The sequence below is a fragment of the Saccostrea cucullata genome, unplaced genomic scaffold (assembly GCF_032062105.1).
Source record: "Saccostrea cucullata isolate Sc308-1 unplaced genomic scaffold, CSIRO_AGI_Scuc_v1 ctg5710, whole genome shotgun sequence".
Lineage (NCBI taxonomy): Eukaryota > Metazoa > Mollusca > Bivalvia > Ostreida > Ostreidae > Saccostrea > Saccostrea cuccullata.
In genome coordinates, this window is record NW_026929319.1 from 1 (window position 1) to 26,985 (window position 26,985).

The 26,985-nt window shown below is 33.8% G+C and overlaps 1 protein-coding gene across 1 annotated transcript in view; it reads right to left on the reverse strand.

Annotated features, from left to right (window-relative positions):
* Positions 1 to 4: 4 nt before the first annotated feature.
* LOC134280464 (rab effector MyRIP-like) overlaps positions 5 to 26,985 on the reverse strand; it is a gene marked incomplete at its 3' end in the record, with an annotated part of 31,270 nt that continues 4,289 nt past the window's right edge. Inside the window, exons 5-8 of the mRNA XM_062762871.1 lie at positions 6,875 to 7,021; positions 4,941 to 5,095; positions 4,123 to 4,344; positions 5 to 122 (exon numbers count right to left, since the gene is read on the reverse strand). Coding sequence (XP_062618855.1) covers positions 5 to 122; positions 4,123 to 4,344; positions 4,941 to 5,086 — 486 coding nt within the window. The remainder of the gene's footprint in view (positions 123 to 4,122; positions 4,345 to 4,940; positions 5,096 to 6,874; positions 7,022 to 26,985) is intronic.

Sequence of the window (26,985 nt, forward strand, 5' to 3'; positions counted from 1 at the left end):
AAGCTCGTCCCCTTGCCCCTCTCTGCTTGTATAAAGACCGCACCACCTTGGCACTCCCAAATCTTTTGAATTTGCTGCTGACATTGTTGTAAAACCATTCAAAAGACTTCAGCTTCAATTCCCTGCAAGAAGTAAATTATTTTCTATCTGAGAATGATGAGTAGCATCATTTGGGATGACTATATAATTGTGAGTTAATTAAATTAAAATTAAAATACATCAATCTTTTTTCAACTGTCTAATCAAGAGAATAGAATACATACATTTATATATTCAAATTTCTGCAATTTTTTCCCATAATGACCAAATTTACATAAACCCATACCCAGTAACTGTAAAGAACCATATATTCCTACTTTGTTAATAGATACAGTAAATTTTTCAATAAAATTTACCACTCTTTTATAAGAATTATAGCATCTTTCATTCCAAAACAAAAAGCCAAGAAACCAGAAATTTAACAGTCAAACAGGTTCTGCTGTAATCTAGATTTTCTGAATTTTATGATGGCTTCATCATTTGCAATGTAGCAGAATCTATACATACTCGGTCAACTTTCGGTATCTCGAACTCTGATATCTCAAATACCATGGATAAGTTGTAGTGATTTGGAAGTCCCAACCACATATTCTTGAATTATTTTACCTTGGATATCTAAAAATAATAGGGGATATTCTGAAGTTTTTACTCAGTCCCATCAGTCCATAGAAGTTTTGTATGATGATATAAAATTGTTGGTAACATAAAAATTGTGTTGAATCCTTTTAAAAATAAACATTACAGAATGTCTAAACACAACAATGGTCAAATGAGTAATGATAATTAAGTCTCAACATTGACCTTGACCTTTGACCAAGTGACCTCAAAATTACAAATGTCTTCCTCTAATAAACATCCTAAATCCACAAGGGATTTTAATCACATAAAAGAAAAATTTAATATTTTGTCCCTGACCATTAACCAAATGACCCCAAAAGACCTACCTCCCAATTAACTCCTACTTATCCCCCACATATCCCAAAAGAAAGGACGTAATATGTCTAGGACAACTTCACAGAATAACAAAGCACCTTAGGAGATGAGACAGCGCATACCAATCAACCAATAGCAGCTTCCATGAAATGTGTAAATGAAGCAATAGAAGCTGACTGCCGTAAGTGAACAAGCGATTGATTACGGCAAGAGAGAATTTGATTTTAAAAGGATCCAGTCTCCAATCTTTCCCCATGCATGAGCAAAAACAGCCCCCAGTAATTTTCTGCACAGAGAAAAGAAGTTAATCATATTAAGCCAGGGAAATATATATCAAACCTCTCGTGTTCCTCTAACGTGGCTCTAGACGTATACAAATGATTTACAATATAATTATGTTTGTGGGGAAGTTTTCTTTGAAGAAATATTGACATGATTGGGAGTTGGCTTCTCCCCCCCCTTTATTATCCCTTTTACTGTCTTCAAATTTTAATTTAAAAAAAAACTCAATGAGATTTGTGTTGAAATATGCTTCTCTTGACTTGCTGCTCAAAATTGATATTGTTATATCTTTGAATATTTTTTATATACAAATAATTTGCATTAAATGTAATTTTCCTTTTTTTAAAAAAAAAAATTCTTTCTGTTGCTTCCTATTATACAGAATTTTAAAATTCCATACAAATTTTGCAGTTCATCTAGACATCTACTAATATTGCAATCATAAAATCCCCTGGACCTCCCTACTTTTTATAGGGTCAATTGCTTACATTAATCATTCATTTTTTTTTTTTTTTAAGAATTAAATTAAACAAGAGGCCCATGGGCCACATCGCTCACCTGAGCACTGTGGCTAGGAAAAAGCAGAATTGATTTATACTTGAAAAGCTATTAAATCCAAAACTAGTCCCAAGACCAATCATGGCTTTGCTATTCTTGAGAAGAAGATTTTTAAAGAATTTTCCTATACATTTCTATGTAAAACTTTGGTCGGCCATTTTGGCCCCGCCCTACCCCTGAAAAAAATTGAATCTACACTACCTGAGGATGCTTCCATATAAATATGATCAATTATGGCTTTGCTATTCTTGAGAAGAAGATTTTTAAAGAATTTTCCTGTATATTTCTATGTAAAACTTTGGTCGGCCATTTTGGCCCTGCCCTACCCCTGGGGGTCATGATTTGAACAAACTTGAATCTAAACTTCCTGGGGATGCCTCCATATAAATATGATCAATTATGGCTTTGCTATTCTTGAGAAGAAGTTTTTAGAGAATTTTCCTATACATTTCTATGTAAAACTTTGGTCGGCCATTTTGGCCCCACCCTACCCCTGGGGGTCAGGATTTGAACAAACTTGAATCTACACTACCTGAGGATGCCTCCATATAAATATGATCAATTATGGCTTTGCTATTCTTGAGAAGAAGATTTTTAAAGAATTTTCCTATATATTTCTATGTAAAACTTTGATCAGCTATTTTGGCCCCGCCCTACCCCTGGGGATCATGATTTGAACAAACTTGAATCTAAACTACCTGAGGATGCCTCCATATAAATATGATCAATTATGGCTTTGCTATTCTTGAGAAGAAGACTTTTAAAGAATTTTCCTATACATTTCCATGTAAAACTTTGGTCGGCCATATTGGCCCCACCCTACCCCTGGGGGTCAGGATTTGAACAAACTTGAATCTACACTACCTGAGGATGCTTCCATACAAATATGATCAATTATGGCTTTGTTATTCTTGAGAAGAAGATTTTTAAAGAATTTTCCTGTATATTTCTATGTAAAACTTTGGTCGGCCATTTTGGCCCCGCCCTACCCCCGGGGGTCATGATTTGAACAAACTTGAATCTACACCACCTGAGGATGCTTCCACATTAATATGATCAATTATGGCTTTGCTATTCTTGAGAAGAAGATTGTTAAAGAATTTTCCTATACATTTCTATGTAAAACTTTGATCGGCCATTTTGGCCCCACCCTACCCCTGGGGGGTCATGATTTGAACAAACTTGAATCTACACTACCTGACGATGCTTCCATATAAATAAGATCAATTATGGCTTTGTTGTTCTTGAGGAGAAGATTTTTAAAGAAATTTCCTATATATTTCTATGTAAATCTTTGGTCGGCCATTTTGGCCCCGCCCTACCCCCAGGGGTCATGATTTGAACAAATTTGAATCTACACTACCTGAGGATGCTTCCCCATAAGTTTCATCATTCCTGGCACAGTGGTTCTTGAGAAGAAGATTTTTAAAACATGCCACCAAATTTTCATTAATTCCCAATTATCTCCCCTTGAATGAGGGCGTGGCCCTTCATTTGAACAAACTTGAATCCCCTTTACCCAAGTATACTTTGTTGCAAGTTTGGTTGAAATTGGCCCAGCAGTTCTTGAGAAGAAGTCGAAAATGTGAAAAGTTTACAGACAGACGGACAGCTAGACAGACAGACGGACGCCGGACAAAATGTGATCAGAAAAGCTCACTTGAGCCTTCGGCTCAGGTGAGCTAAAAACAATTTCTATACTATACACCCTTTTTATGTTTGAAAATTCAATTTCTGTTAATGACTATAATCTTTAATCAATACCAACCAATACCACTCACTATATTGGTATCAATTTTCACAGATCCATTCACACATTCTAATCATTAATGTTGTAGACAATACTATCAAATAATACCTTTTATTACTGAAATATAAAATTGATCAGTATGCTTGAAAATAAAACACATAGTTAGACTGACAAATTAATAATTTTTTTTTTTAAAGAGAAAGTTTTTGAGTGATACTGGATATTGTGGTATGAAAAATAGATTATTATTTTTTAATAAACCTGTTTTATATTGAATTTCTCAGGGGAAAAAATTAAAGTGATAACTTTCATAACAGCTACACCTCAACTAAAACCATCAGCCTACACTTATAGCATATTAGCTTCCAAAAATAATCTCTCAAAAAAGCAACAGAAAAAGCTTCTAAAAAGACCAAAGGGAAAAAAGATATTTTTTACTTTTGCACTACATGTAATACAATTACTCTGTGTATGAAATTTGTTCATGATTTTTTTTTATATTTTTCTTCTATGTAACCTGAATTTAATTATTTAGAGTAGTTATTTTTTTTTTAAATTACCTTTCTTTGATGCAGGCATGGCAGGTGTAGCCCTTTTCATTATCATTATAGTCGGCACAGCGTTTGCAGACGTAGTGTTTACAGGTAAGACACAGCTGCTTCCGATTGAAGATGATCCCAAACTTCTGACAGCATCGTACACAGACTTCCTCATTTAATTTCGTCTTGACCGCTATCACCTCAGTTTTCTCCTCCTCCTCTTTCAAACTTTCCTCTATTTTACTGAAATTGCCACAAAAATTGAAATTATCTATTTCTCAACTGCTGCAACTTTGCCAAGGACAAATTACAGGATTTAGAAGTAACTTTTATTCAATGAAATATTTTAGGCCTGATGGATCCAAGAATTTCTGGGGTCTGTTCCTTTATCTGTCTAAAACTTTAACCTTGTTCATAGCTTTTAAGGAAAACAGTTTGTGAACTCTGTGTTGGGTCTGATGGTACTTTGAGAACTTGACCTTGAAGCAAGACCATTTGCAAAAGGTCAAGGTCAAAGAGGCTTTAATTTGTATATAACAATATATATACATAGAGTAAAAAAATATATATGCTTCATTCAAAATGCCAGACTTAAGTCTTATCCCTCGATTTTTGTCACTGACATACCTAAACTGTGAAAAATTAACACTTTTACCGGTAACTATACATAACAGCAGGGAGTGGGGGGGGGGGCAATTTCACAGTGCAATATCTTTTTTCCTTAACTTATATAGTCCAAATAAACTGCTTTCTTTCAGTTCTTTATGTGCCAAAGTTAAAACAGTTAAACATCATGTCATCATTGTAAGCTAAAAATATTATAATTTGTTAATGCTTACTGTAGCCGTTCTCTCTCTTTGTCACGTAGCTCGAAATCTTTCTGTAAAACGCGCAGAATTTTCTCGCATTCTTCATCACTGAGATGCTCCAGGTTCATGTGCTTGCTCAGGGCGGCTCGACTCATATTTCCCGAGTCTGTAGGCATCTCTTACATCTACAATATATAAATCCATAGATTAAATTAATTCACAGAACCTTTCACATAAAAAATCCTTCACTTATACAACCCAATATAACATTTCATTTTCCAATCGTTTTAAAACTGATGACAATATAAATCAAATTATCCAAAATAATAATGAAAAGTTCACTTGCTGCAAAGTTTTGTAAATATCTGATTATTTAAAAGGGCAATAAATAAATTGAATAAATGGAAATAAAAGCTTACTATTTCAAAGAGTATACAAAGCCAAGCCAATATCACAAGTATGCACAGGTCAAAAAAGGATATTGATTTGTTACAAAGTTATGTGACCTTAATTGTGGTGTGATTTGTTGCCTATAGGCATAGACTGCCAATTAAGTAATTAAGGGATAATTGTGTGAGCAACAGTTATTACTCAACTATGTTTACTTAGTCATAATTAACAATGTAAATGTTTTCATTAAAAAAAATCTGACCTTATGTCAAGTTGTCTAATAGAAAAGTAATTTTAAAAACTTTTTAGGCATATTATTTAGTTCCCTCTTGAAGTTATACAGAATCACAGACCTTTAATAAAAATACAATGAGAGAAAATCAACTGAGGTTTAGAAATATTATAAGCCGCAGAGAAAAAGCATGGAGACCGAAAAATTCCTCCAATTCACAACATTTGGTAATACGGAGAATTTCTGAAATCCTAGCAAATATTGCAAAGACTGCAAATATTGACAGAATATGAATGAATATTTGCTGTTGGGACTGAAACAATTCTTGATTTTCCCTGATAAATGCAAAACCTTTTCCATAATTATAAAATTATTCATCATTCATATTTAGGAAGTGAGAATGCAATAATGATAGAAAAATAAATTTTAATATCTGTTTCCATCCTGACAATCTTTTCTACGCATGCAACCAAAATATCAAATAGTCCCATTTATCACTGGGTTCAGAGAATTTTTTGAATAATTGATAAGTGTTTCTAACTTTATGTTTTTAAAATTCTCATATATAAATTAAAATTAATTTGAAAATATAGGAAAAATTACTGTTGAATATATTCAAGAAAAAATTAATGTTGAATATATTCAAGGTCATTTTCATCTCAGGATGTGATTTTATATACATATTAAAACTACTACATATAGGAATACAAAAAGATAAAAAAAAAAAGAATTTAATTAATCAAGATCTGTCTTGTCCATACAAATAGAGACAATGTTTGTTCAGGGTCAATGTACATTGTAGCATAGATAGGAAAAATGATAAAAAGGCTATACAGTAGGAGATGTTGATTACACACTGATACTGCAATAATTATATTTATTAATCATATTGAGTTGGTAACAAAATATAGTAATATAAGTAAAAAATTGCAAAACACAAATTAAGCAATTTATTACCCTCAAAATAGGGATATATTTTTAGCAGTAAGTAATTTGCTATTTTATAATGCCAAGTTAGATGGCAATTACAACCAATATTGAATAATTTGTTAGCCATATTCAATTTTAGCGATCTCTGAATCCACATTAATAATGCCAAAATTTAATTCTCACTAAAAATTCTACTTAATTTTACTAAATTCATACTTATATATTCAGTATTTAAATGTGAAATATATTTTGTATATGAACATTTTAATTTTTTTTTAATCCACAAAGGACATACTGGTAAAAGATTTAGACATGTATATTATTTATAAACATTTATTTTTCAGGAACATTTTACAGAATTAATTCTTTTTTCTATCTCTCTTCCATCCCTTAAAAAATATACTAAAGTTACCTCTAGTACATATTCCAAACAGGCAGATTTCCAGAACATAATTTCTGCATCAAAAATCTCTTCCACGAATCTGCATCAGTTTAGCGTTTATAATGAAAGCTCTAGATCAGCAGCATAAAATGTCCATCGGAGAACGACACTCCAACACTGTAATGGAAAACATTCAATAATTTATCAGTAAATGCATTGTGAACGGACAATCTCTTCTCTGTCTTCATGTAAATCCCTTCCCCGCCTGCTATTTCTCTTAATTCGAGACTGCGCGACATTGTCAACGGCCTTTTATTATTGGTCGTAGCCCTCTATCTATGAGAAAAGCTTGCTCAATTACAGATATACATGTATATGGAACCGTGTTGTGTTATAAGCATTCCAAACAAGTATAAAATCAAAACTTATTGTCACCGATTCCATTTGATCCACTGGGAAAATTAAATACGGAGTCCTTAATAAAATCTATAGTGACCATGCACTGTTATTAAATGTCACTTCATGCTTATGGTCAACAAGTGACCAAACTGAGCTTATTTATCCTTTTCATGTTTTCCTGGCCACAATGTCATTTACACTGTATAACACAGAATGACCAGATCATCTTGTGACACATTTGCTCTGGAGTTGCAGAGTAAGGAGTTGATCCTTCACATTGCAGGTTTAAATCCTAGTGCAGGTCATGGAGACCTATCTCTCAGATGAGACGTTATAAACTGAGGTCCTGATGTAGTAAGTACTGGCATGAAAAAGATCCCTCAATATTAAAAGGTCCTGTGTGCCAATTATAAAGTCTAAAAGACTCTCATTGCAGCCCTCTACCTGCAAATGGTGGCATCACCATATAAATGAAAAATTCTTGAGAAGAGAAGGATGTTTAATGAACAAACAAACTTAAAACTAAAAAAATCTTGACAAGATGAAGAGGAAGAGAGAGAAATTAGAAATATAGGGGAGATCCGTCCAATTCTGGACACTTTTGTCATGATTTAATATGTAACACCCAGCAAACGAAAATAAACACTCAACACACTCTGATTTCAAGTGATAAAGTATGGAAACACTTTTTGGCAACAAAATGCAGTGAATATCATCATTAAACACAACTAAATATCTTTTATTGATAATAAAATGAATTCAGGTGGTGAAATAGTGTATGTCCGCACAACATGAGGTAATTCCAGACAGAGGCGGGGTAAATCCGGACAGGAGAGCAATATGTGCTTTGAACATATTTTTTGTGAGAAAATGCATTCCAACAACATGACACTTTGTTAGACAAAGCCTGCTTGTTTTACATTACTTAGCATGTATATTGTACATTTTCACAAGAGAGAGAGAGAGAGATGCGGGTCAGGGACTTGCATAGAAATGATATAGAGCCCTCCCCCTTCCCAAATTGATTTTTATCAAGAAAAATGTTTTATAAAGAAAGAGTAATTAATTAAATAAAAACAATAATTCAGACACTGGACTAATTTTTTCTTGGGTCTTTAATATGGGCCGATATGTCAATAATTTTGGTCTGACCCGTCCAGGCCTAGGTGTTAACCGTCACGGGCCGAATTGTCATTGGGCTGAGATGTCTGTCTACCCATAAAACCAGCGTCCTGAATTCCCCCACCTAGAAAAAAATCAGTGGGGGAAATCGGAACACGTTGTTTGATAAAATTTAATGAAAAAATTAACATTATTTTGTATTATTCATCATATTTTTTTCTTTTTAAACATATGCTCTCTACTTAAGAAATTTTAAAATAATAAATGGATATATACATGTAAATATTTATCTTAGATGTTGTTTTAATTCTATGTCAAATTGCCCTTAATATGTTCAAATTTTGCCACCTAATGGATTTCAAGACCGTAAAAGTCCAAAGTCTAACTTTTGACGTATATAGCATTCAGAATACCCTAGAATCATTATGTTTTTAAAAAAGACAACAATGACACCCGCTTTCCGAATGTATTTCATTTATTTATAATCAATAATACAGAATTACTGAAAAATAGGACAAAAGAGAAAGACTGTATTATTTGTCCGGAATTACCCCGTGTCCAGAATTGGACGGATCTCCCCTACATGCATTATCCTTTAAGAATTGAGTTCCAAATAATCTTGTCTAGTATTAGACACAAACACGTAGTGTGAAATTTGTACAACTTACACAAATACAGTTGTTTGATTGTTCATAGTAGATTGAATACAGATATCCCACCCACCCCTGACTATCTGATATATAGATACATGAACACATAACACAACCTTAAGGGGGTTTATTTTTATGCTCTGACAATTTTCCCTACATGTATATATACCAGTACAGGTATAATCATACACTAAGCATTAATAAAAATATGTTCTACGAATGCGGAGACACTCAACTACAAAAAAATACCATATTGACTAGACAAAAAATATGCCCTGCATTCCCTTCCTTAAATGGAAGAGGGTAACAAGAATTTATCATCTAGATCCAATTTTTTTAGATTTCAATTAAAGAAACCATTCATTTTGACAAGATATTCTCATCAAACTCCATACACTTGAACAAAATTTCAATGCTGTATTCCTAATATACCCTCAGTTGGGCATTCATGTTCGATGGATATTCTTAGCTAATTAAGATTTATTTCAAAACGAAAAGAAATTTATCATTATATCCATAACAACACTAAATATTTTTAAAAAACTAAGGGAAAAATTAATTTTAAAAAAATTTGCCATTTATAATTTCTATGAAATGCAATATTGTAAGCATATCAATACACGTTAAGTACAGCAGGTATTAACCACAAAAAAAGTAAAAATCTTTTTTATCTGATCGGTTAGATAATGAGCATATCTGTTTCATTCTTCACTCTCTTTTGTCCCTCCCCACCAGGTAATGTTTAATCCGTCTACTTTTCCTTTTGTCTGATCTTGAGCCATTGATTTTTTTTACCCCAGTAAAAGTGTATTACAAGAGATTAGCCTGGGAGAGGTTCCATAATGGACACATAACTCAGGTTTTATACATACGATGCTGACATGTTAAGAAAATTAATCTCCCTGCATCAGACAGGAAAAAATTAAGATATTATTGAAGAGACAAAATTAAATCAATATTATAAGGCTTATTTTCACCTCCTATGATAAGGTATATACATAACATATATGCATACAAAATACAAATAGTTATAAGTTTAGGAGCTTTTTACTGGATCAAAATCTGAATTTTCCAAAAAAGTAAGATATGCACAAAATAAGCTTTAGAAAAGTAGATACTATATCAAACATGTTATTTGAATGCTATCGAAGACTTTTTTCATTTTTAATAATTCATAATACAGTCATGTTCTTTTTATAATGGCCATAGATTGAACTTTTTATGGGTGGAAAATGTTCTTATAAGAAACTTAGTGCTTGGAAAATGATTAAAAAATCCATGCATACAAAATGTAAAAAAAAATATTTTTCAAACTCTAAAGTGAAGGTAAAAAGGTCAAAAATATTTACTTCCATTGAAAGATCATGTCACAAGGAATACACATGTGAAGTATGAAACCCCTAGCACCAACTGTTCAAAAGTTATATGGCCAAGATTAACATTTGGAATTTCTTTTGTAAAAGTGGGTCAAACTAAAAGGTCAAGTAGTCAAATTTGGAGGTACCCAAAGAAAGGTTTTAATTGTAATATAACTATGAAATATGAAAACTATAGCCCCACCCAGTTAAATGTTATGGCCAATGGTTAAAGTTTTTGCACACAGACAGACAGATGGACAGACAGGGCAAGAACTTTATACCCCGAATCTTTGATTATGGGAAAAAAAACTACCCTGTTCAAATAACATTATCAATCACAATATTCAAAGACAGCAGCCTGATAAAATCCTAATTATGGCCATATAGAAAATTCTATAAAATCGATAAAAAAAAGTCAAAAAAAAATATTAGCACTGATTGAAAATTACTTGTATGGGTAATTATCTAAATAAATTACAGACAGAAGCAATTTTAACAGTTAAGATTTGGGTAAATTAAAATTTTCATTTCAAAAATTGTCATTTCATTGAAAGTACTTAAGATATCCATGAGCTGTTTCTAACATTGGCTACATTCTGGCAACCTTTTCGAAGAGTTTGAAATAATTTTACATCAGGTACTGGAATTTCAAGTATTTTCCCAAGGTGATTCTGACCATGACCTTTTTCAAATGACCTTGACTCAAAAATACCACTGTTCTTAACCATTTTGTCAAGTAGGAGGTTAAAAAATACATGTACAGCTATACAGCTATTGACTGTTTATCACTTGCAAACAGACAGACAAAGGGAATCTACAATAATGTACAAATTGCTTGCACTGGGTTCATTTAGAGACTTGCAATATTGAAAAAAAATCTGAAAAATAATATCAAAGAATTTAGCAGCCTGCAGACCATGTATGTCATAGCTAGAACACACTATACATTTACAATCTACCAGATAGTAAACCTAAACTCCAAGCTTAGTGGAAACAAATATTCAAGGCCATTACTGAATTCCCATTAGTGTTTTTTATTTACCACATTCGATATTAGAGATGCCTAGAGGGAAACTGTAATCGAAATGATTGTATTCCAAAGGCTCCATAAATAGAAAACCTTATAAAAACAACAATCGCATATACATCCCCATTAGACAGACATCATTCTTGTCAATTTCTTTCAAGTTATTAAGAGCCTTTTTGAAAACTCAGATTTTATATCACTGAAAATATCTCTACTGTGATATCTCATTATATTCTTGGCAATGCATGGTAGAAAAGTTTCAATTTTTAATCCTTTCTAAGGCGCTAAAGTGCATGATGCTGTAAACATAATTTTATCGCAGGGGTCAAAATTACTTGAAATGATAATAACCCTTCAATCCACAGGTAGAAAATCCTGTGTATTACTTACGTCACTACTTTTTACCTTAAATGCTTCTTAAGTACAATGTATGTTGGGAGAAATTTCCATGTGGATATCTTAGCTTAATATATTAAGCTAAATTGCCACTTTTAAAATATGCCTTAAATGTATCATTAGCGCTGAGACAAATTTCCATGGAAAGTTTGAGTCCAGTTTATAGATTAATTTACCATGATGCATAAAAAAGCACTTCAGAATATATAATAAAATGCAATTGATACACATTATTTGTTACACATTCACTTCTCCACTTGTGATAAGTTTGGGATGCTCTAATTGATGTCTCTAATAGTCAGTTTATGGTAAACATATGGTAAAGATATAGTATCTTTCTATTAGATGAACGCTTCTAGTAATCCCCAACCAATAATTTTCATCAACTAGAAAGGGGGGATTTTAAATCAACCATTTAGATGACTATATTTGACTTAAAGCATTTTATTTGACCATTTTTATCAAGCTATTGAAAACAGAAATATATGTCTGCTACTTCTAGTTTGTCCTTACCATAGATAATTTAAATTGTCTTTGATCAACTATTACCACCACACCATCCCCACCTTTCCCAACTTACCACTTCATTTACTGATAAATACTGACAATATTTTGATTCATTTTTAATTGTGGTAAATACCTTAGATCTATATGCATACTAATGTCCAGCATGAATTGCAACACAAAAACACAGCATATAACCCCCCCCTCCCTCCCCCAACCAAAAAGATTTTAATAACTTGAAGCTGTAGATATTGATCAAAGAAAATTTACCTTAAGAATGAGCTTGCACCCTTAAATCCAGCAGCATTAATCCTTATAGGAATGTAATAATCACACACTTGCGAAAAATCCTCTATTTACCCATAAGGCTCAGTTCAAAATTACCATAAATTGGAGATAAACTATGTCTGCTCATTTGTAAGCCGTTAGGAACGGAGGCCAGACGCCAGAATCATGCGACATTTACCATTCGCTTTACAGCAATCCATGCCAGTTTCAAATTGATTTTTTGTCAACCGCAAATTTTTCTTTCTTTTAATATATTAATGAAAATTAAATATCACTATTGTAACAAGCCCAAATTAAAAACATTCAAATTTCAACCTGATTGTAAAACTTTAAATATGGTCATCACATCTTAATTTTTTTTTTAGTCTTGCAAATTTCACTTCATGATTTGCATTAATTTTTCTTTGGTTTTTATTATTATTTCTTTTTATTTTGTTTTCATGTATAAAATACCAGCCATCATTATATTTATAAAAATTTATCATTAATTATTATTCATGATTTCAAAAATTACGTGAATACTTAGTGTAAGAATAGAAGCTATCTGCAAACTTCCCTTCTTTTAGGTAAAATTACCAAATGCAATATTTTAGGCAAAATAATTTATTTCATCTTTTATTTTTGGAGGAAATTCTAAAAAGAACAATTTAAGCATTTTTTTACCTTTATAGAACAGCAATCTTGGCATTCAGGGAATCAATATCTATACACATATCCACACAACATTTAAGACTTCATTCAAGTTTGAAAATCTTTGATCAGAATAAAATTACTTCCTAAACAACAGACGTTTCAACCTTGTACTATATTTTTTCCCCAATACACATTTCCCATTTGACATTGCTTTGAACATCAGAGACAGATAAAGGGTAAAGAAGCTCCATAAATTGCTTTGGGATTATCTGTCCAATTTTGCTTCCTTTCTATTAAAACTTTTCCATTTCTCTTTCATATGTCTAATCAAAGCTTACTTGATGAACCAATGGAGAAAAAATGAACTTAAGAAGCAAAAATTTTAGAACTACGATGCCTGCATGAAAATGACAGAATCTATTTTGTCATCACCAGCAATCAAATAGTTTTCCTCAAACCATTAAGTTCCCTGTGGTCTTACAATGATGTATAATCATGCAATACAAACAACTTCAGAAGTTTTTTTCTTTGTTTTGAAGTCAGTGATATCATAATCAATACTAGATGCTGTCATGAGACAGTAATACCCGCACTAAGGTGTTTGCCTCTAAATACTCGCTCCTACATATTGGGCGGCTTTCCAAAGAAATAGTCAAAATAATTCTATAATTTACATGTATTCATCAAATCGAGTATGAAATTCTCAGACCCTGTGACCTATAACTCAGAACCTCTTATATTTATTTTATACATGTTTAATTCATTATATACCAGTCTGAATTTTATTAATGATGTAAATTCATGCACGGATCTGTGACCCCCCTTTGGGGGGGGGGGGGTCAGGACCCCCCCCCCCTGGAATTTACAAGGTTAAAAAATGTATATACTAAAACAAGGAAAAAGTTACAATGGACCCCCCTTGGAAAATGCAGATCCCCCCCCTGGTAAACACGAATATGTGTAAAATAAGTATGAAAAGTTAAACATTTGCGGCAATAGAAGTCACCACTACCCCCACCCCACCCCCCACGATATAGGTTTTTGACGTTTGGGTGAGATTTACTTTAGGGTTTTTTTTTTTTGATTGTCAATTTCTGGGATAGGAATTTTTTTGACTGAGGTGGGCCCCCCCCCCCCCCCCCCCCGGAAAAAATTTCTGGATCCGCGTCTGAAATTAGATTTTGATATATGTTTTGCTCATAATAGGACCTTTTTAAATTTACTAACCCCCCCCCCCTCGACACCACAATCACACAGCACATACTTTTTGGAATAGGCTGGATGGAAAAGATTTGTTAAAATTTAATATCGTTTGTTATGAATTAATTTAAAATTTGTTCTTGTACTATACATGTGAACATGTAAATTTCTACATCACATCACGTTGCGTCACCCATTATCATATTTATAGATTAAACACCATTTGGCACACCTCGGCCGATTCCCACTTCATCTGATAAGGTGATGGAATCGACGAAGGTTCGCCAAAATGGCACATGGCTGCAGTCTGGTGTGCATTGGATTAATTCATTTTGAGTTATAATTGGATTTATATTTCATGAAGTTGAGACACAGGGAGTCGGTGAGTAGAAGTTTTAGTATAGTGGGGGGTAAAATACACCCAAACTATTAGGTTAAAGTTTAAAAAGGGTGAAAGATCATCGCATGCCACACTAGACGAATTTCATATTGTGAAGTTATCTCCCGTTGTCGATGTGACATTCAGTTACTGCCAATACTGGTGCGGATCCAGAATTTTTTTCGGGAGTAGGGAGGGGGGTTCACATCTCAGTCAAAAAATTCCAGCCCAGAATTTCGTGACAAGCAGGAGAAAAAAATGAAAACAAATAAACAAATAAAAAAACAATGATAGTGAGGTCAATGTTTTCTAAGTTTATAGGGAGAGGATGTCAAGAGTCATTTTTTACTTGCTACAGTATATAGTCTTGTTTAAATAACAAAGCAAATGCCAGATGGGGGGAGGGGGGGGGATGGGGGGATTCCAATCTTCCTACCCACTTCCTGTCCCTGAAATAACAATGTATTTTGTTATTCCAGTTAAATAGTATATTTTTTTCCATTTGACTAATTATTATACATATTTTGTTTCTTGTGTTTATAGTATGTCTGTCTATAAGTCTGCAGAAATTAAATCCTAGCTAGCTTGCCCATAAGTTTTAAGTGGGATGGGCTATACAAATAGCTTCCACATTTTATAGGTTTATTTCTTGTGACAATTTAATAAGACCTTTTATTTGGGTACCATTAATTTTTACCTCTGATCGCTTGACATGGGATACACATTTTTACAAGAAAAATACCAAACTTTAAACTCTGCCTAAATTTTGATCAGTAGGTGCTAGGGCTTTCATACTTATCATGACATATTGTATTCATTGTGAACTGTCAACAGGTATAAATATGTTTGACCTTGACCCTAGAGTTTGAACCACTTAAACAAAAAAATTAACCTTGGCAATTAACTTTTGAACAGGAATTACTAGGGATTTCTTTATTTCACATGTGCATTCCTTGTGACAAGACTTTCTTCTGATACTAACAATTTGAACCCTTTGACCTTGACCTTTGATTTTGACATATATTTGAGAAACTTCAACCTTCGCCATAGGCTTCCATACTGGGACATCAGTGTTTCACAAACACATCTTATCTTCATTATTATTTGGTGGTGTCTCCATATGAGGGAAGATGTATTCACAACAAACAAACAAATCACTAAAGAAAATATAAAACATGAATATGTTGGTCATGCATATCTCTGCAGAAAAAAAAACAGCTTTTCAAATACTCCAACCATATTGTAACCCTTTCAAAACACTCATTTGAGCTTTTTTGGTTTCCTTAGCATATAATGTCTGTCGTGACGTGTTGTCCATCTGTTTGTCTGAAAACTTTTTACATTTTTAACTTCTCTAGAACCACTGGGCCAATTTTACCCAATTCATATAGAAATATGTACATTTGTATGTCAGACTCAGTCCATCTGTCTCAATAAATTTAACCTTGGTTATTACGGTCATATCTACTGAATGAGAAGAGACATTCATATTAAACTTATGTATTAGTATATTTACCTGTGAGAATGGCATGGTTTTTTTTTTTTTTTTTTTTTTTACATGTGACCTAGAAGTTTGACCAACTTGCAAAAAAATTAAATTGTTATAAATTCATCATTTTGAAAGAGAAAAGTTAGGGCATTCATATCATAATGCATGTATATTATTACCTGTGATAAGACCTTTCCAAATAAATCATGACTTTTACACTGTGACCTTGACCTTGAAGCGATCAAGCCTAACCTACTTTTCAAAAATGTTGCATTTGCTTATAACTTTTGATTGAGATGAGATATGACTCTCACATTTGACATGTACATAAATTACTCATAAGAATTCAAGGTGTTTCCCAGCATGCGATGTTTTTTTATGCGCCCGAATTTTTTAGGGGTGCATATTGTTTTTGTCCTGTCTGTTTGTCTGTTTGTCTGTTTATCTGTTTGTCTGTTTGTCTGTTGTCAACTTTAACCTTGGCCAAAACTTTTGAACCGTAAGAGATAGAGACTTCATATTTGGTATGCATACTCCTTTCAAATGACATCAAGGTCAATGACTTTTTGACGTTGACTGTGACCTATATGCTAAAAATAGGTTTTTCAACTGTTTGTCATAACTTTTGAACCATAAGAAATAGAGACTTCATAATTAGTATGCATACTCCTCTAATAAAGTTCTTTCAAATGACATCAGGGTCAATGACCTTGTGACCTTGACTGTGACCTATATGCTAAAAATAGGTTTTTCAACTGTTTGTTATAACTTTTGAACCATAGGAGATAGGGACTTCATATTTGTTTTTGTCCTGTCTGTTTGTCTGTTTGTCTGTTTATCTGTTTGTCTGTTTGTCTGTTGTCAACTTTAACCTTGGCCAAAACTTTTGAACCGTAAGAGATAGAGACTTCATATTTGGTATGCATACTCCTCTAATAAAGTTCTTTCAAATGACATCAAGGTCAATGACTTTTTGACGTTGACTGTGACCTATATGCTAAAAATAGGTTTTTCAACTGTTTGTTATAACTTTTGAACCATAGGAGATAGGGACTTCATATTTGGTATGCATACTCCACTAAAAAGGTTCTTTCAAACAACACCAAGGTCAATGACCATGTGACCTTGACTGTGACCTTTATACTTAAAATAGCTTTTTCCACTTTTTGCCATAACCTTTGAACCATAGAAGATAGGGACTTCATATTTGGTATGCATACTGCACTAATTAAGTTCCTTCAAATGACATCAAGGTCAATGACCTTGTGACCTTGACTGTGACCTATATGCTAAAAATAGCTTTTTCCACTTTTTGCCATAATTTTTGAACCATAAGAGATAGGGACTTCATATTTAGTATGCATACTCCACTAATAAAGTTCTTTCAAACAACACCAAGGTCAATGACCATGTGAAGTTAACTGTGACCTTTATACTAAAAATAGCTTTTTCTACTTTTTGCCATAACTTTTGAACCATAGGAGATAGGGACTTCATATTTAGTATGCTTACCCCACTAATTAAGTTCTTACAAATAACACCAAGGTCAATGACCTTGTGACCTTGACTGTGAACTATATGCTAAAAATAGCTTTTTCGAACTTTGTTGACGCCGGGCGCATAGTGTTTCACAAACACATCTTGTTACCCCTTGACGTTGATGTTTTACATAATTTTCAAAATATTTAACTCTCCTAAAAGATGATTAGGCTTCTGAGTAACATTAAGGAAGACTTCAAGGAAGACAGGGCTTTTTGCACAAAAAACGTCATTTTTCAACCCACATTTGACCCCCCGGGGCAAAATCTAAATTCCAAAACCTTACTGCACATCTACATGACCCCACCAACCATCTCCCAAAAGATGATTAGGCTGCTGAGTAAAATGTAAGAGGAGTTCAGGGAAAACAGGGCTCTTTGTATGAAAAACGTTATTTTTCGACCCCCATTTGATCCCCTGGGGCAAAATCAAAATTCCGAAACCTTACTGCACATCTACATGACACCACTAATCATCTCCCAAATGGTGATTAAGCTGCTGAGTAAAATGTAGAAGGAGTTCAGGGAAGACGGGACTTTTTGCACAAAAAACGTCATTTTTCGACCCCCATTTGACCCCCCGGGGCAAAATCAAAATTCTGAAACCTTACTGCACATCTACATGACACCACTAATCATCCAACAAAAGATGATTAGGCTGCTAAGTAAAATGTAAGAGGAGTTCAGGGAAGATAGGGCTTTTTGCATAAAAAACGTCATTTTTCGACCCCCATTTGACCCCCCGGGGCAAAATCAAAATTCCGAAACCTTACTGCACATCTACATGACACCACCAACCATCCCCCAAAAGGTGATTTGGCTGCTGAGTAAAATGTAGAAGGAGTTCAGGGAAGACGGGACTTTTTGCACAAAAAACGTCATTTTTCGACCCCCATTTGACCCCCCGGGGAAAAATTAAAATTCCGAAACCTTACTGCACATCTACGTGACACCACTAATCATCCCACAAAAGATGATTAGGCTGCTAAGTAAAATGTAAGAGGAGTTCAGGGTAGATGGGGCTTTTTACATAAAAAACGTCATTTTTCGACCCCCATTTGACCCCCCGGGGCAAAATCAAAATTCCGAAACCTTACTGCACATCAAAATGACACCACCAATCATCCCCAAAAAGGTGATTAGGCTGCTGAGTAAAATGTAAGAGAAGTTCAGGGAAAACAGGACTTTTTGCACAAAAAACGTCATTTTTCGACCCCCATTTGACCCCCCGGGGCAAAATCAAAATTCCGAAACCTTATTGCACATCTACATGACACCACTAATCATCCCACAAAAGATGATTAGGCTGCTAAGTAAAATGTAAGAGAAGTTCAGGGAAGATGGGGCTTTTTGCATAAAAAACGTCATTTTTCGACCCCCATTTGATCCCCCGGGGCAAAATCAAAATTCCGAAACCTTACTGCACATCTACATGACACCACCAATCATCCCCCAAAAGGTAATTTGGCTGCTGAGTTAAATGTAAAAGGAGTTCAGGGAAGACGGGACTTTTTGCACAAAAAACGTCATTTTTCGACCCCCATTTGACCCCCCGGGGCAAAATCAAAATTCCGAAACCTTACTGCACATCTACATGACACCACCAACCATCTCTTAAAAGATGATTAAGCTACTGTGTAAAATGTAGGAGGAGTTCAGGGAAGAAAAGTGTGACAGACGGACGGACAGACGGACGGACGGACGGACGGACGGACATGAGTAACAACAATATACCCGAACTTTCTTTAGAAAGTGCGGGTATAATAACCCAATCCCTCTCAATATTTCAGATTATCAGCATTAAGTTTTTTCTGTTATGTTCATTGATGTGAGTTTTCCTCTTGCTCATATTATGATTTTTTCTTAAAATTAATTCATAAATTTACAATATTTCTATTTCTATTCTCGTTTGCTATACATTAGCTTCATTATTTTCATAACTTTGCACTGCATATTGATAGATTCGGGGCATATGGTATATTGTTTTTGTCCTATCTGTCTGTTTGTCTGTTTATCTGTTGGTAGTCAACTTTAACCTTCACCATAACTTTTGAACCATGAGAGATAGAGACTTCATATTTGGTATGCATAATCCACTAATTAAGCTCTTTCAAATGACACCAAGATAAATAACCTGGTGACCTTTACTGTGACCTACATGCTAAAAATAACTTTTTTGAACTTTTGCCATAACTTTTGAACCATAGGAAATAGGACTTCATATTTCGTATGCATACTCCACTAATTGAGCTCCTTTAAATTATACCAATGTCAATGTCCTTGTGACCTTGACTGTGACCTTTATACTAAAAATGGCTTTTTCGAACTTTGTTGCCAAAGGGCGCATAATGTTTCACAAACACATCTTGTTATGCGCCCGAATCGATAGATTTGGGGAGTATATTGTTTTTGTCCTGTCTGTCTTTTTGTCTGTTTATCTGTTTGTCTGTCTGTTGTCAACTTTAATCTTCATCATAACTTTTGAACCATGAGAGATGCAGACTTCATATTTAATATGCAAACTCCACTAATTAAGCTCTATCAAATGACATCAAGATCATTGACCTTTCGACCTTGACTGTGACCTATGTGCTAAAAATAGCTTTTTCAAACTTTTACCATTACTTTTGAACCATAGGAGATAGAGTCTTTATATTTAGTATGCCTACTCCACTAATTAAGATCTTTCAAATGACACCAAGGTCAATGACCTTGTGACCTTGACTGTGACCTAAAAATAGCTTCTTCTAACTTTATTGTCGCTGGGCGCATAGTGTTTCACAAACACATCTTGTTTTCAGAATTCTTTTCCTACAACACAATTTCAAAAATATTACAACTCACCATCCCCACCCACCCCTATACCCCTTCCCCCATATGTGTACCCATTTGTCCCTGATATTCAAACTCAATAAAGGCTACGTGTTACAGCTCATATTTCTAAAAGCTTTATCGTGTAAATGAATCAATTTTGACATCTGTAATTATAGACCTCATGTATTGATGTAGCAAATTATATTAGTCTCACCTGAATTGTGAATTTACAAAAGTCCCAACACAATTCCAGAACTTCAAATTCAAAATGAAAAATTTCAAATGTCCTTCATTAAAATCTCCATTCACAATTTAGTACAAATATCATACACTGTATCTTGTCGTTAACAATGGCTGATGCAGCTCGTTTATCATCTGCACTGCACACAGCTGTGACAGGTACTTGTTGATTGATTTTCACAATTTATTGGGATTTTATGACCAGGTGAGACAGCTAAGCTTCTGAAAATTTTAGTTTTATACTACAAGTGGTATGAATCTTATACTGAATTTTTTTTTTATCTGAAACACCTCCTTCCAGGTTTCATATTGCTGATATAATTTAAAATGGATTTAATTTTTTTTAAGATATAAGGAACATTTAGTACATGCACTCACTATATTCAATTGTTAGATGCTTACAAAATCATGTTTCGGCAAAATTCATTAATTAGTGCTAAAGCAATCCATCTAAGATACTGAATATCAAATTAATCTTAAAGTTGCAGGTAAAATACCCACAGTAATTATTTTTTTAATAATGTCTGCTGCAACTTAAAAGAGACATCAAAAATGACACTAACAACCAGAAGTCTCTGTCGAGACTGTAGCTCTACTGGTTTGTACTTATCAAAAACCATTGCACTATTTTATGTATCTTAGTGTAGTCTACTTATGTGCCAAGTTATATTGAAATCAGACCAAAACTGTAGAAGTAGTAGCATTTTAAAGGAATTTCACAGAAAATTCTATTTTCAGTAACCATGGCAACACCGTTCACCAAAATCAAAAACCGACGCACTATTCTATGTATCTTATTGTAGTCTACTTGTGTGCCAAGTTATATTGAAATCAGACCAAAACTGTAGAAAGAGTAGCGTTTTAAAGGAATTTCACAGAAAATTCTATTTTTAGTTACCATGGCAACACCGTTCATTGAAATCAAAAACCGATGCACTATTCTATGTATCTTAGTGTAGTCTACTTATGTGCCAAGTTATATTGAAATCAGACCAAAACTGTAGAAGTAGTAGCATTTTAAAGGAATTTCACAGAAAATTCTATTTTCAGTAACCATGGCAACACCGTTCACCAAAATCAAAAACCGACGCACTATTCTATGTATCTTATTGTAGTCTACTTGTGTGCCAAGTTATATTGAAATCAGACCAAAACTGTAGAAAGAGTAGCGTTTTAAAGGAATTTCACAGAAAATTCTATTTTTAGTTACCATGGCAACACCGTTCATTGAAATCAAAAACCGATGCACTATTCTATGTATCTTAGTGTAGTCTACTTGTGTGCCAAGTTATATTGAAATCAGACCAAAACTGTAGAAGGAGTAGCGTTTTAAAGGAATTTCACAGAAAATTCTATTTTCAGTAACCATGGCAACACCGTTCACCAAAATCAAAAACCGACGCACTATTCTATGTATCTTATTGTAGTCTACTTGTGTGCCAAGTTATATTGAAATCAGACCAAAACTGTAGAAAGAGTAGCGTTTTAAAGGAATTTCACAGAAAATTCTATTTTTAGTTACCATGGCAACACCGTTCATTGAAATCAAAAACCGATGCACTATTCTATGTATCTTAGTGTAGTCTACTTGTGTGCCAAGTTATATTGAAATCAGATCAAAACTGTAGAAGGAGTAGCGTTTTAAAGGAATTTCACAGAAAATTCTATTTTCAGTAACCATGGCAACATCGTTCATTGAAATTAAAAACCGATGCATTTTTCTATGTATCTTAGTGTAGTCTACTTGTGTGCCAAGTTATATTGAAATCAGACCAAAACTGTTGAAGGAGAAGTGTTTTAAAGGAATTTCACAGAGAATTCTATTTTTAGTAACCATGGCAACACCATTCATCAAAATCAAAAACCGATGCACTATTCTATGTATCTTAGTGTAGTCTACTTGTGTGCCAAGTTATATTGAAATCAGACCAAAACTGTAGAAAGAGTAGCGTTTTAAAGGAATTTCACAGAAAATTCTATTTTTAGTTACCATGGCAACACCGTTCACCAAAATCAAAAACCGATGCACTATTCTATGTATCTTAGTGTAGTCTACTTGTGTGCCAAGTAATATTGAAATCAGACTAAAATTGTAGGAGGAGTAGCGTTTTGAAAAATTGTTTACAGACAGACGGACAGACAGACAGACAGACGGACGGACGCCGGACGCATTACTATCGCATAAGCTCTTCTGGTCTCTGACCAGTAGAGCTAAAAACTATACCTCCAAATTCATAACATACCACAAGACCACCCAACATTACATTACCAGTACATCACAGAACTAAATCAGAGTCTATATGGTTATACATCCACTGCAGCTGGTAGTACTTAGCAAATATGCTGAGTTTGACCTTACAAGAACCTTAAAAAAAAAATCACCTTACTTTTCCTTATACATTTATTCCACTTCATAACAGCATGGTATATTTCAGTGCCAGGACAATGGTCTTAAATCCGTAATAGGTCTGACTTGGAAAGGAAAAACATTTAAATACACAAATTTAAATCGTTGATATACAGGGTCAGGCAATGAAGATTGCTTTGTGATAAAGTTTGAAAGGTGTTTTTTTGGTATACCTGGTTCATGAAACATACATGTACTATTTGCTGGGTGACTGGCACTATACTATAGATGTCTATTTCTCATACATAAAGGTCACTTAAGAGTTCAAGTGATGCTGTAGGAAAAAGTATTATGGGTAGCTTAAGATTAAATCAACATTCAAAAAATCTTAATACATAAGTGCTATATTAAAAAAATCTTTGATAAATGTGTTTTCAATTTAAACATGAAAGCTATGTAAATCCTTAAAAGAAATATTTACTTATGAAAAACCTTATAGATTTAAAAATGAGTAATATTTTTTTAAATAAGATTTTCTGTGTGAAAAAAATGCACTTAAAAGGTTTAATCATAACACTTAAAATTATCACATTGTCAATAAACCTAAAGTACTAGTATCTGTAGAGAGTACCTCATCCATTCTCCAGTCTGAAGTACCAGGAAAGACCTACCGGTAGCTGCCCCCGTTCACCCCCCATTTTTAACCCACCCACTACCCCATTTTCTTTTTGATCATGTCAAAATCTCCCAACTGTACATTTTTGTATTAGTTTTTTTCCATAAAAAATGACAGCGGTACCCCCTCCCCCAATACATTACAGTCTCACAATTACAGTCTCAGTATTAATTAACCTGAAATGGATCTTTATACTTCAGAATTCTTTGATCTGAATTTTGTCCAAAATGGCCTCAAATCATCATTCAAGCCAATAATGCACCTCATATTTTCTATGTTAATGCTAGGACAAGACGTTGTTTTTCAGAATCCTGGAAGATTTTTCCCCAATGGTCTTGGTTCAGGGAAACAATATAACCTTAATTATCAAAAGCATCAAATCCTTTGTGCAAAATAAATATGTCTTACATTTCCTCTTACACATATGGACCACAAACAAGTCAAACAAATTGATGGACATAGTGATTCTTATATGCCCCCAAATTTTGTCAGTAGAGAAGGATGGAGGGGTGAAGGTCTGAGATGGAGGGTGGGGGTATAAAGATGGCTAAGGACACATGCATTTTGTTGTTCAAAAAATCAGATGAACCCTAAGGCATTTTGAGTCAAATTCTTTACAGATTTTAAACACCTTTATAACTGCAACATAAGTCACATCTAAACAATAACCCAAACCTCTCATATTAAAATGACATTTTTCAAATCTTATCAATTTCTATAAGCAATATTCAAGAAGACCTATTAATAAATTTCAGATACAGGAATGCATTGACTATAACCTTCAACATTACCTTTAACTTTCATCACTTAGACCTATCACTAAGATAGGCAGTATTTGCTTTCCCTTCATTCCTTTGTACAATGTACACTATAAACTACTTCAGTGTTCAAACAGCTGATTTGAACTGATTTCCTTCTTTATATAGACTTAAGCTGGTCAAGTCAAAGCTGGTCAAGTCAACAGAGATCAGAATTTCAATACACAGATTCATTCATTCATTGAACTTGTAGCTTTCAAAAGAAATTATGAACACATGAAAATTAATGCTAAATTTGAAACATCTATTGACGCAATTACTTCAATGCATGATCCATATGTTGCACAGTCATTGTATTACTTTGTATCATGCCCACAGACCATCGACAGCTCTATCATTACATTGGACAGTAATTATGACTTTCAACATCAAGAAACTGTCCTTCACTTTTACCAAAAATATCCAAGCAAAAAAAATTGTATCTTATCAATAAGCCATTTAATAATTGAGGAAATTTCACAAAACAAAAACACAGGTAATCAAAGATAATGAATCTCACCTTAACAAAAGTTCCCTATAACAGCTAGAGAAAGATAACATAATCTCACTTGAAATGAATGTTCTGATAGCAGTGGCGGATTTAAGGGGGGGCGCACCCGGCGCGCGCCCCCCCTAAAATTGTAAAAGTTAGCGTAAATCAAATATGTCTACTTGGTAGAACTCATTTTTACCCTTCAAAATCTCTAGAATCCAGGAGCTTCCGGGGGCTTCGCCCCCTGGGTCCCCACCAGGGCTTTGGTAGACCTCATTTTAACCCTTCAAAATCTCTAGAATCCAGGAGCTTCCGGGCTTCGCCCCCTGGGCCCCCACCAGGGCTTTGCCCTGGACCCACTGGGGGCCTCAAGGCGGCCCCCAGACCCCTTGCCTAATTTTGGCGCCCCCCCCCAACTCCAAATCCTGGATCCGCGCCTGGATAGTTATGCAATATCCATGCAAATTTGGTCCAAGTTACTCAGGATTATACAATCACTCCAAAAACTTAAAATTCTTCTGTCATCCTAAAAATGCAGATGAGATGCAGACTTTGAGCAAGTTTTCTAGCGTACATCTTAGGACATCAACCCCTGCAATTTTGGTTGGGTAAAGCTTAAAGTTTTCAGTACATGGAAATGGAATTGAATGCTCTAAAAACACTTATAAACCTATTCAATCATTGGGAAATGTAGCTCAGATCCAGCATCTGAAGCAAGAATGGTAATGTTCAACCCTATAATATGCATGGATCACTGATCTAGACAAAAGCTTTACAGTTACTTTGAAATGAGACTTGCTCCTAAAACATGAACAGGGACACCAATTCAGTCACTGGAGACAGGGCTGTAGCATTATAATTCCTCTTATAAACTAAACAGCTTCAACTAAAAGTAGTTCATATTATTTATTCATAGAAATACTGATGTGAGCTAAAATGTTATACATGTAGAGGAGGAGAGAAAGAGAGAGAGAGGTCAACCTTACTCATAAATATGAAAAAAAATTACAATACAGAATATGATATCATATACTTGATGAAAGAATGAAAATCATCAGTACCGATACATATTATTATAATGATAAATGTTGATAACATTAATGTCTTCAAAGAAGGAAAGACTTTTGAACATAAACCTTAAGTTCTCACTTTCATTTTTGATTAACTTACAATGCACTCTGACCAGAAAGCACTGGAGTTTTAATCTGACTTAATTATTTTTAACTCCGACAGAGGGAGTTGTGAACTACCTACACAGTAAACTAGCAACTTTCATCATCAAAAGAAAAAATCAGAAAATTGTCTGGAAATTCCCCTTTTGATAAATTTTTCATTTAATTTTCATTTGACTCCAAAAACCATATTTGCAATCTTCAAAGAAAATTCTGTTGCATTTTCAAAGTATATCAATAATGCACATTCCTTGCCCCTTGGTAATGCATCTACCAAAAAATATTATTGACGTATGAAATATTTTATTTCTCGAGAGAAGGACATGATTACCATATTTCAAATCAAACAGGAAAACTGTTAGATATTTGGAAGTGGCATTAAATTGTGTTTTACAAACAGAAAGGAACCATTGAACCAATCATATGTAAATCTTACTATATTGAACAGGATATTTAATCAGACATAGCTAGATATTTACAGATAAAGTGGAATTTTGCAAATACATGTATTTTATTCGATTTTCTTTAAAAATTGATTGGGCCAATTTGAGATAACAATCACAAACAGTCGTTTGCATGAATGTTTTTTTTATTAATGACAAAGCTCTTCTTTGAATTC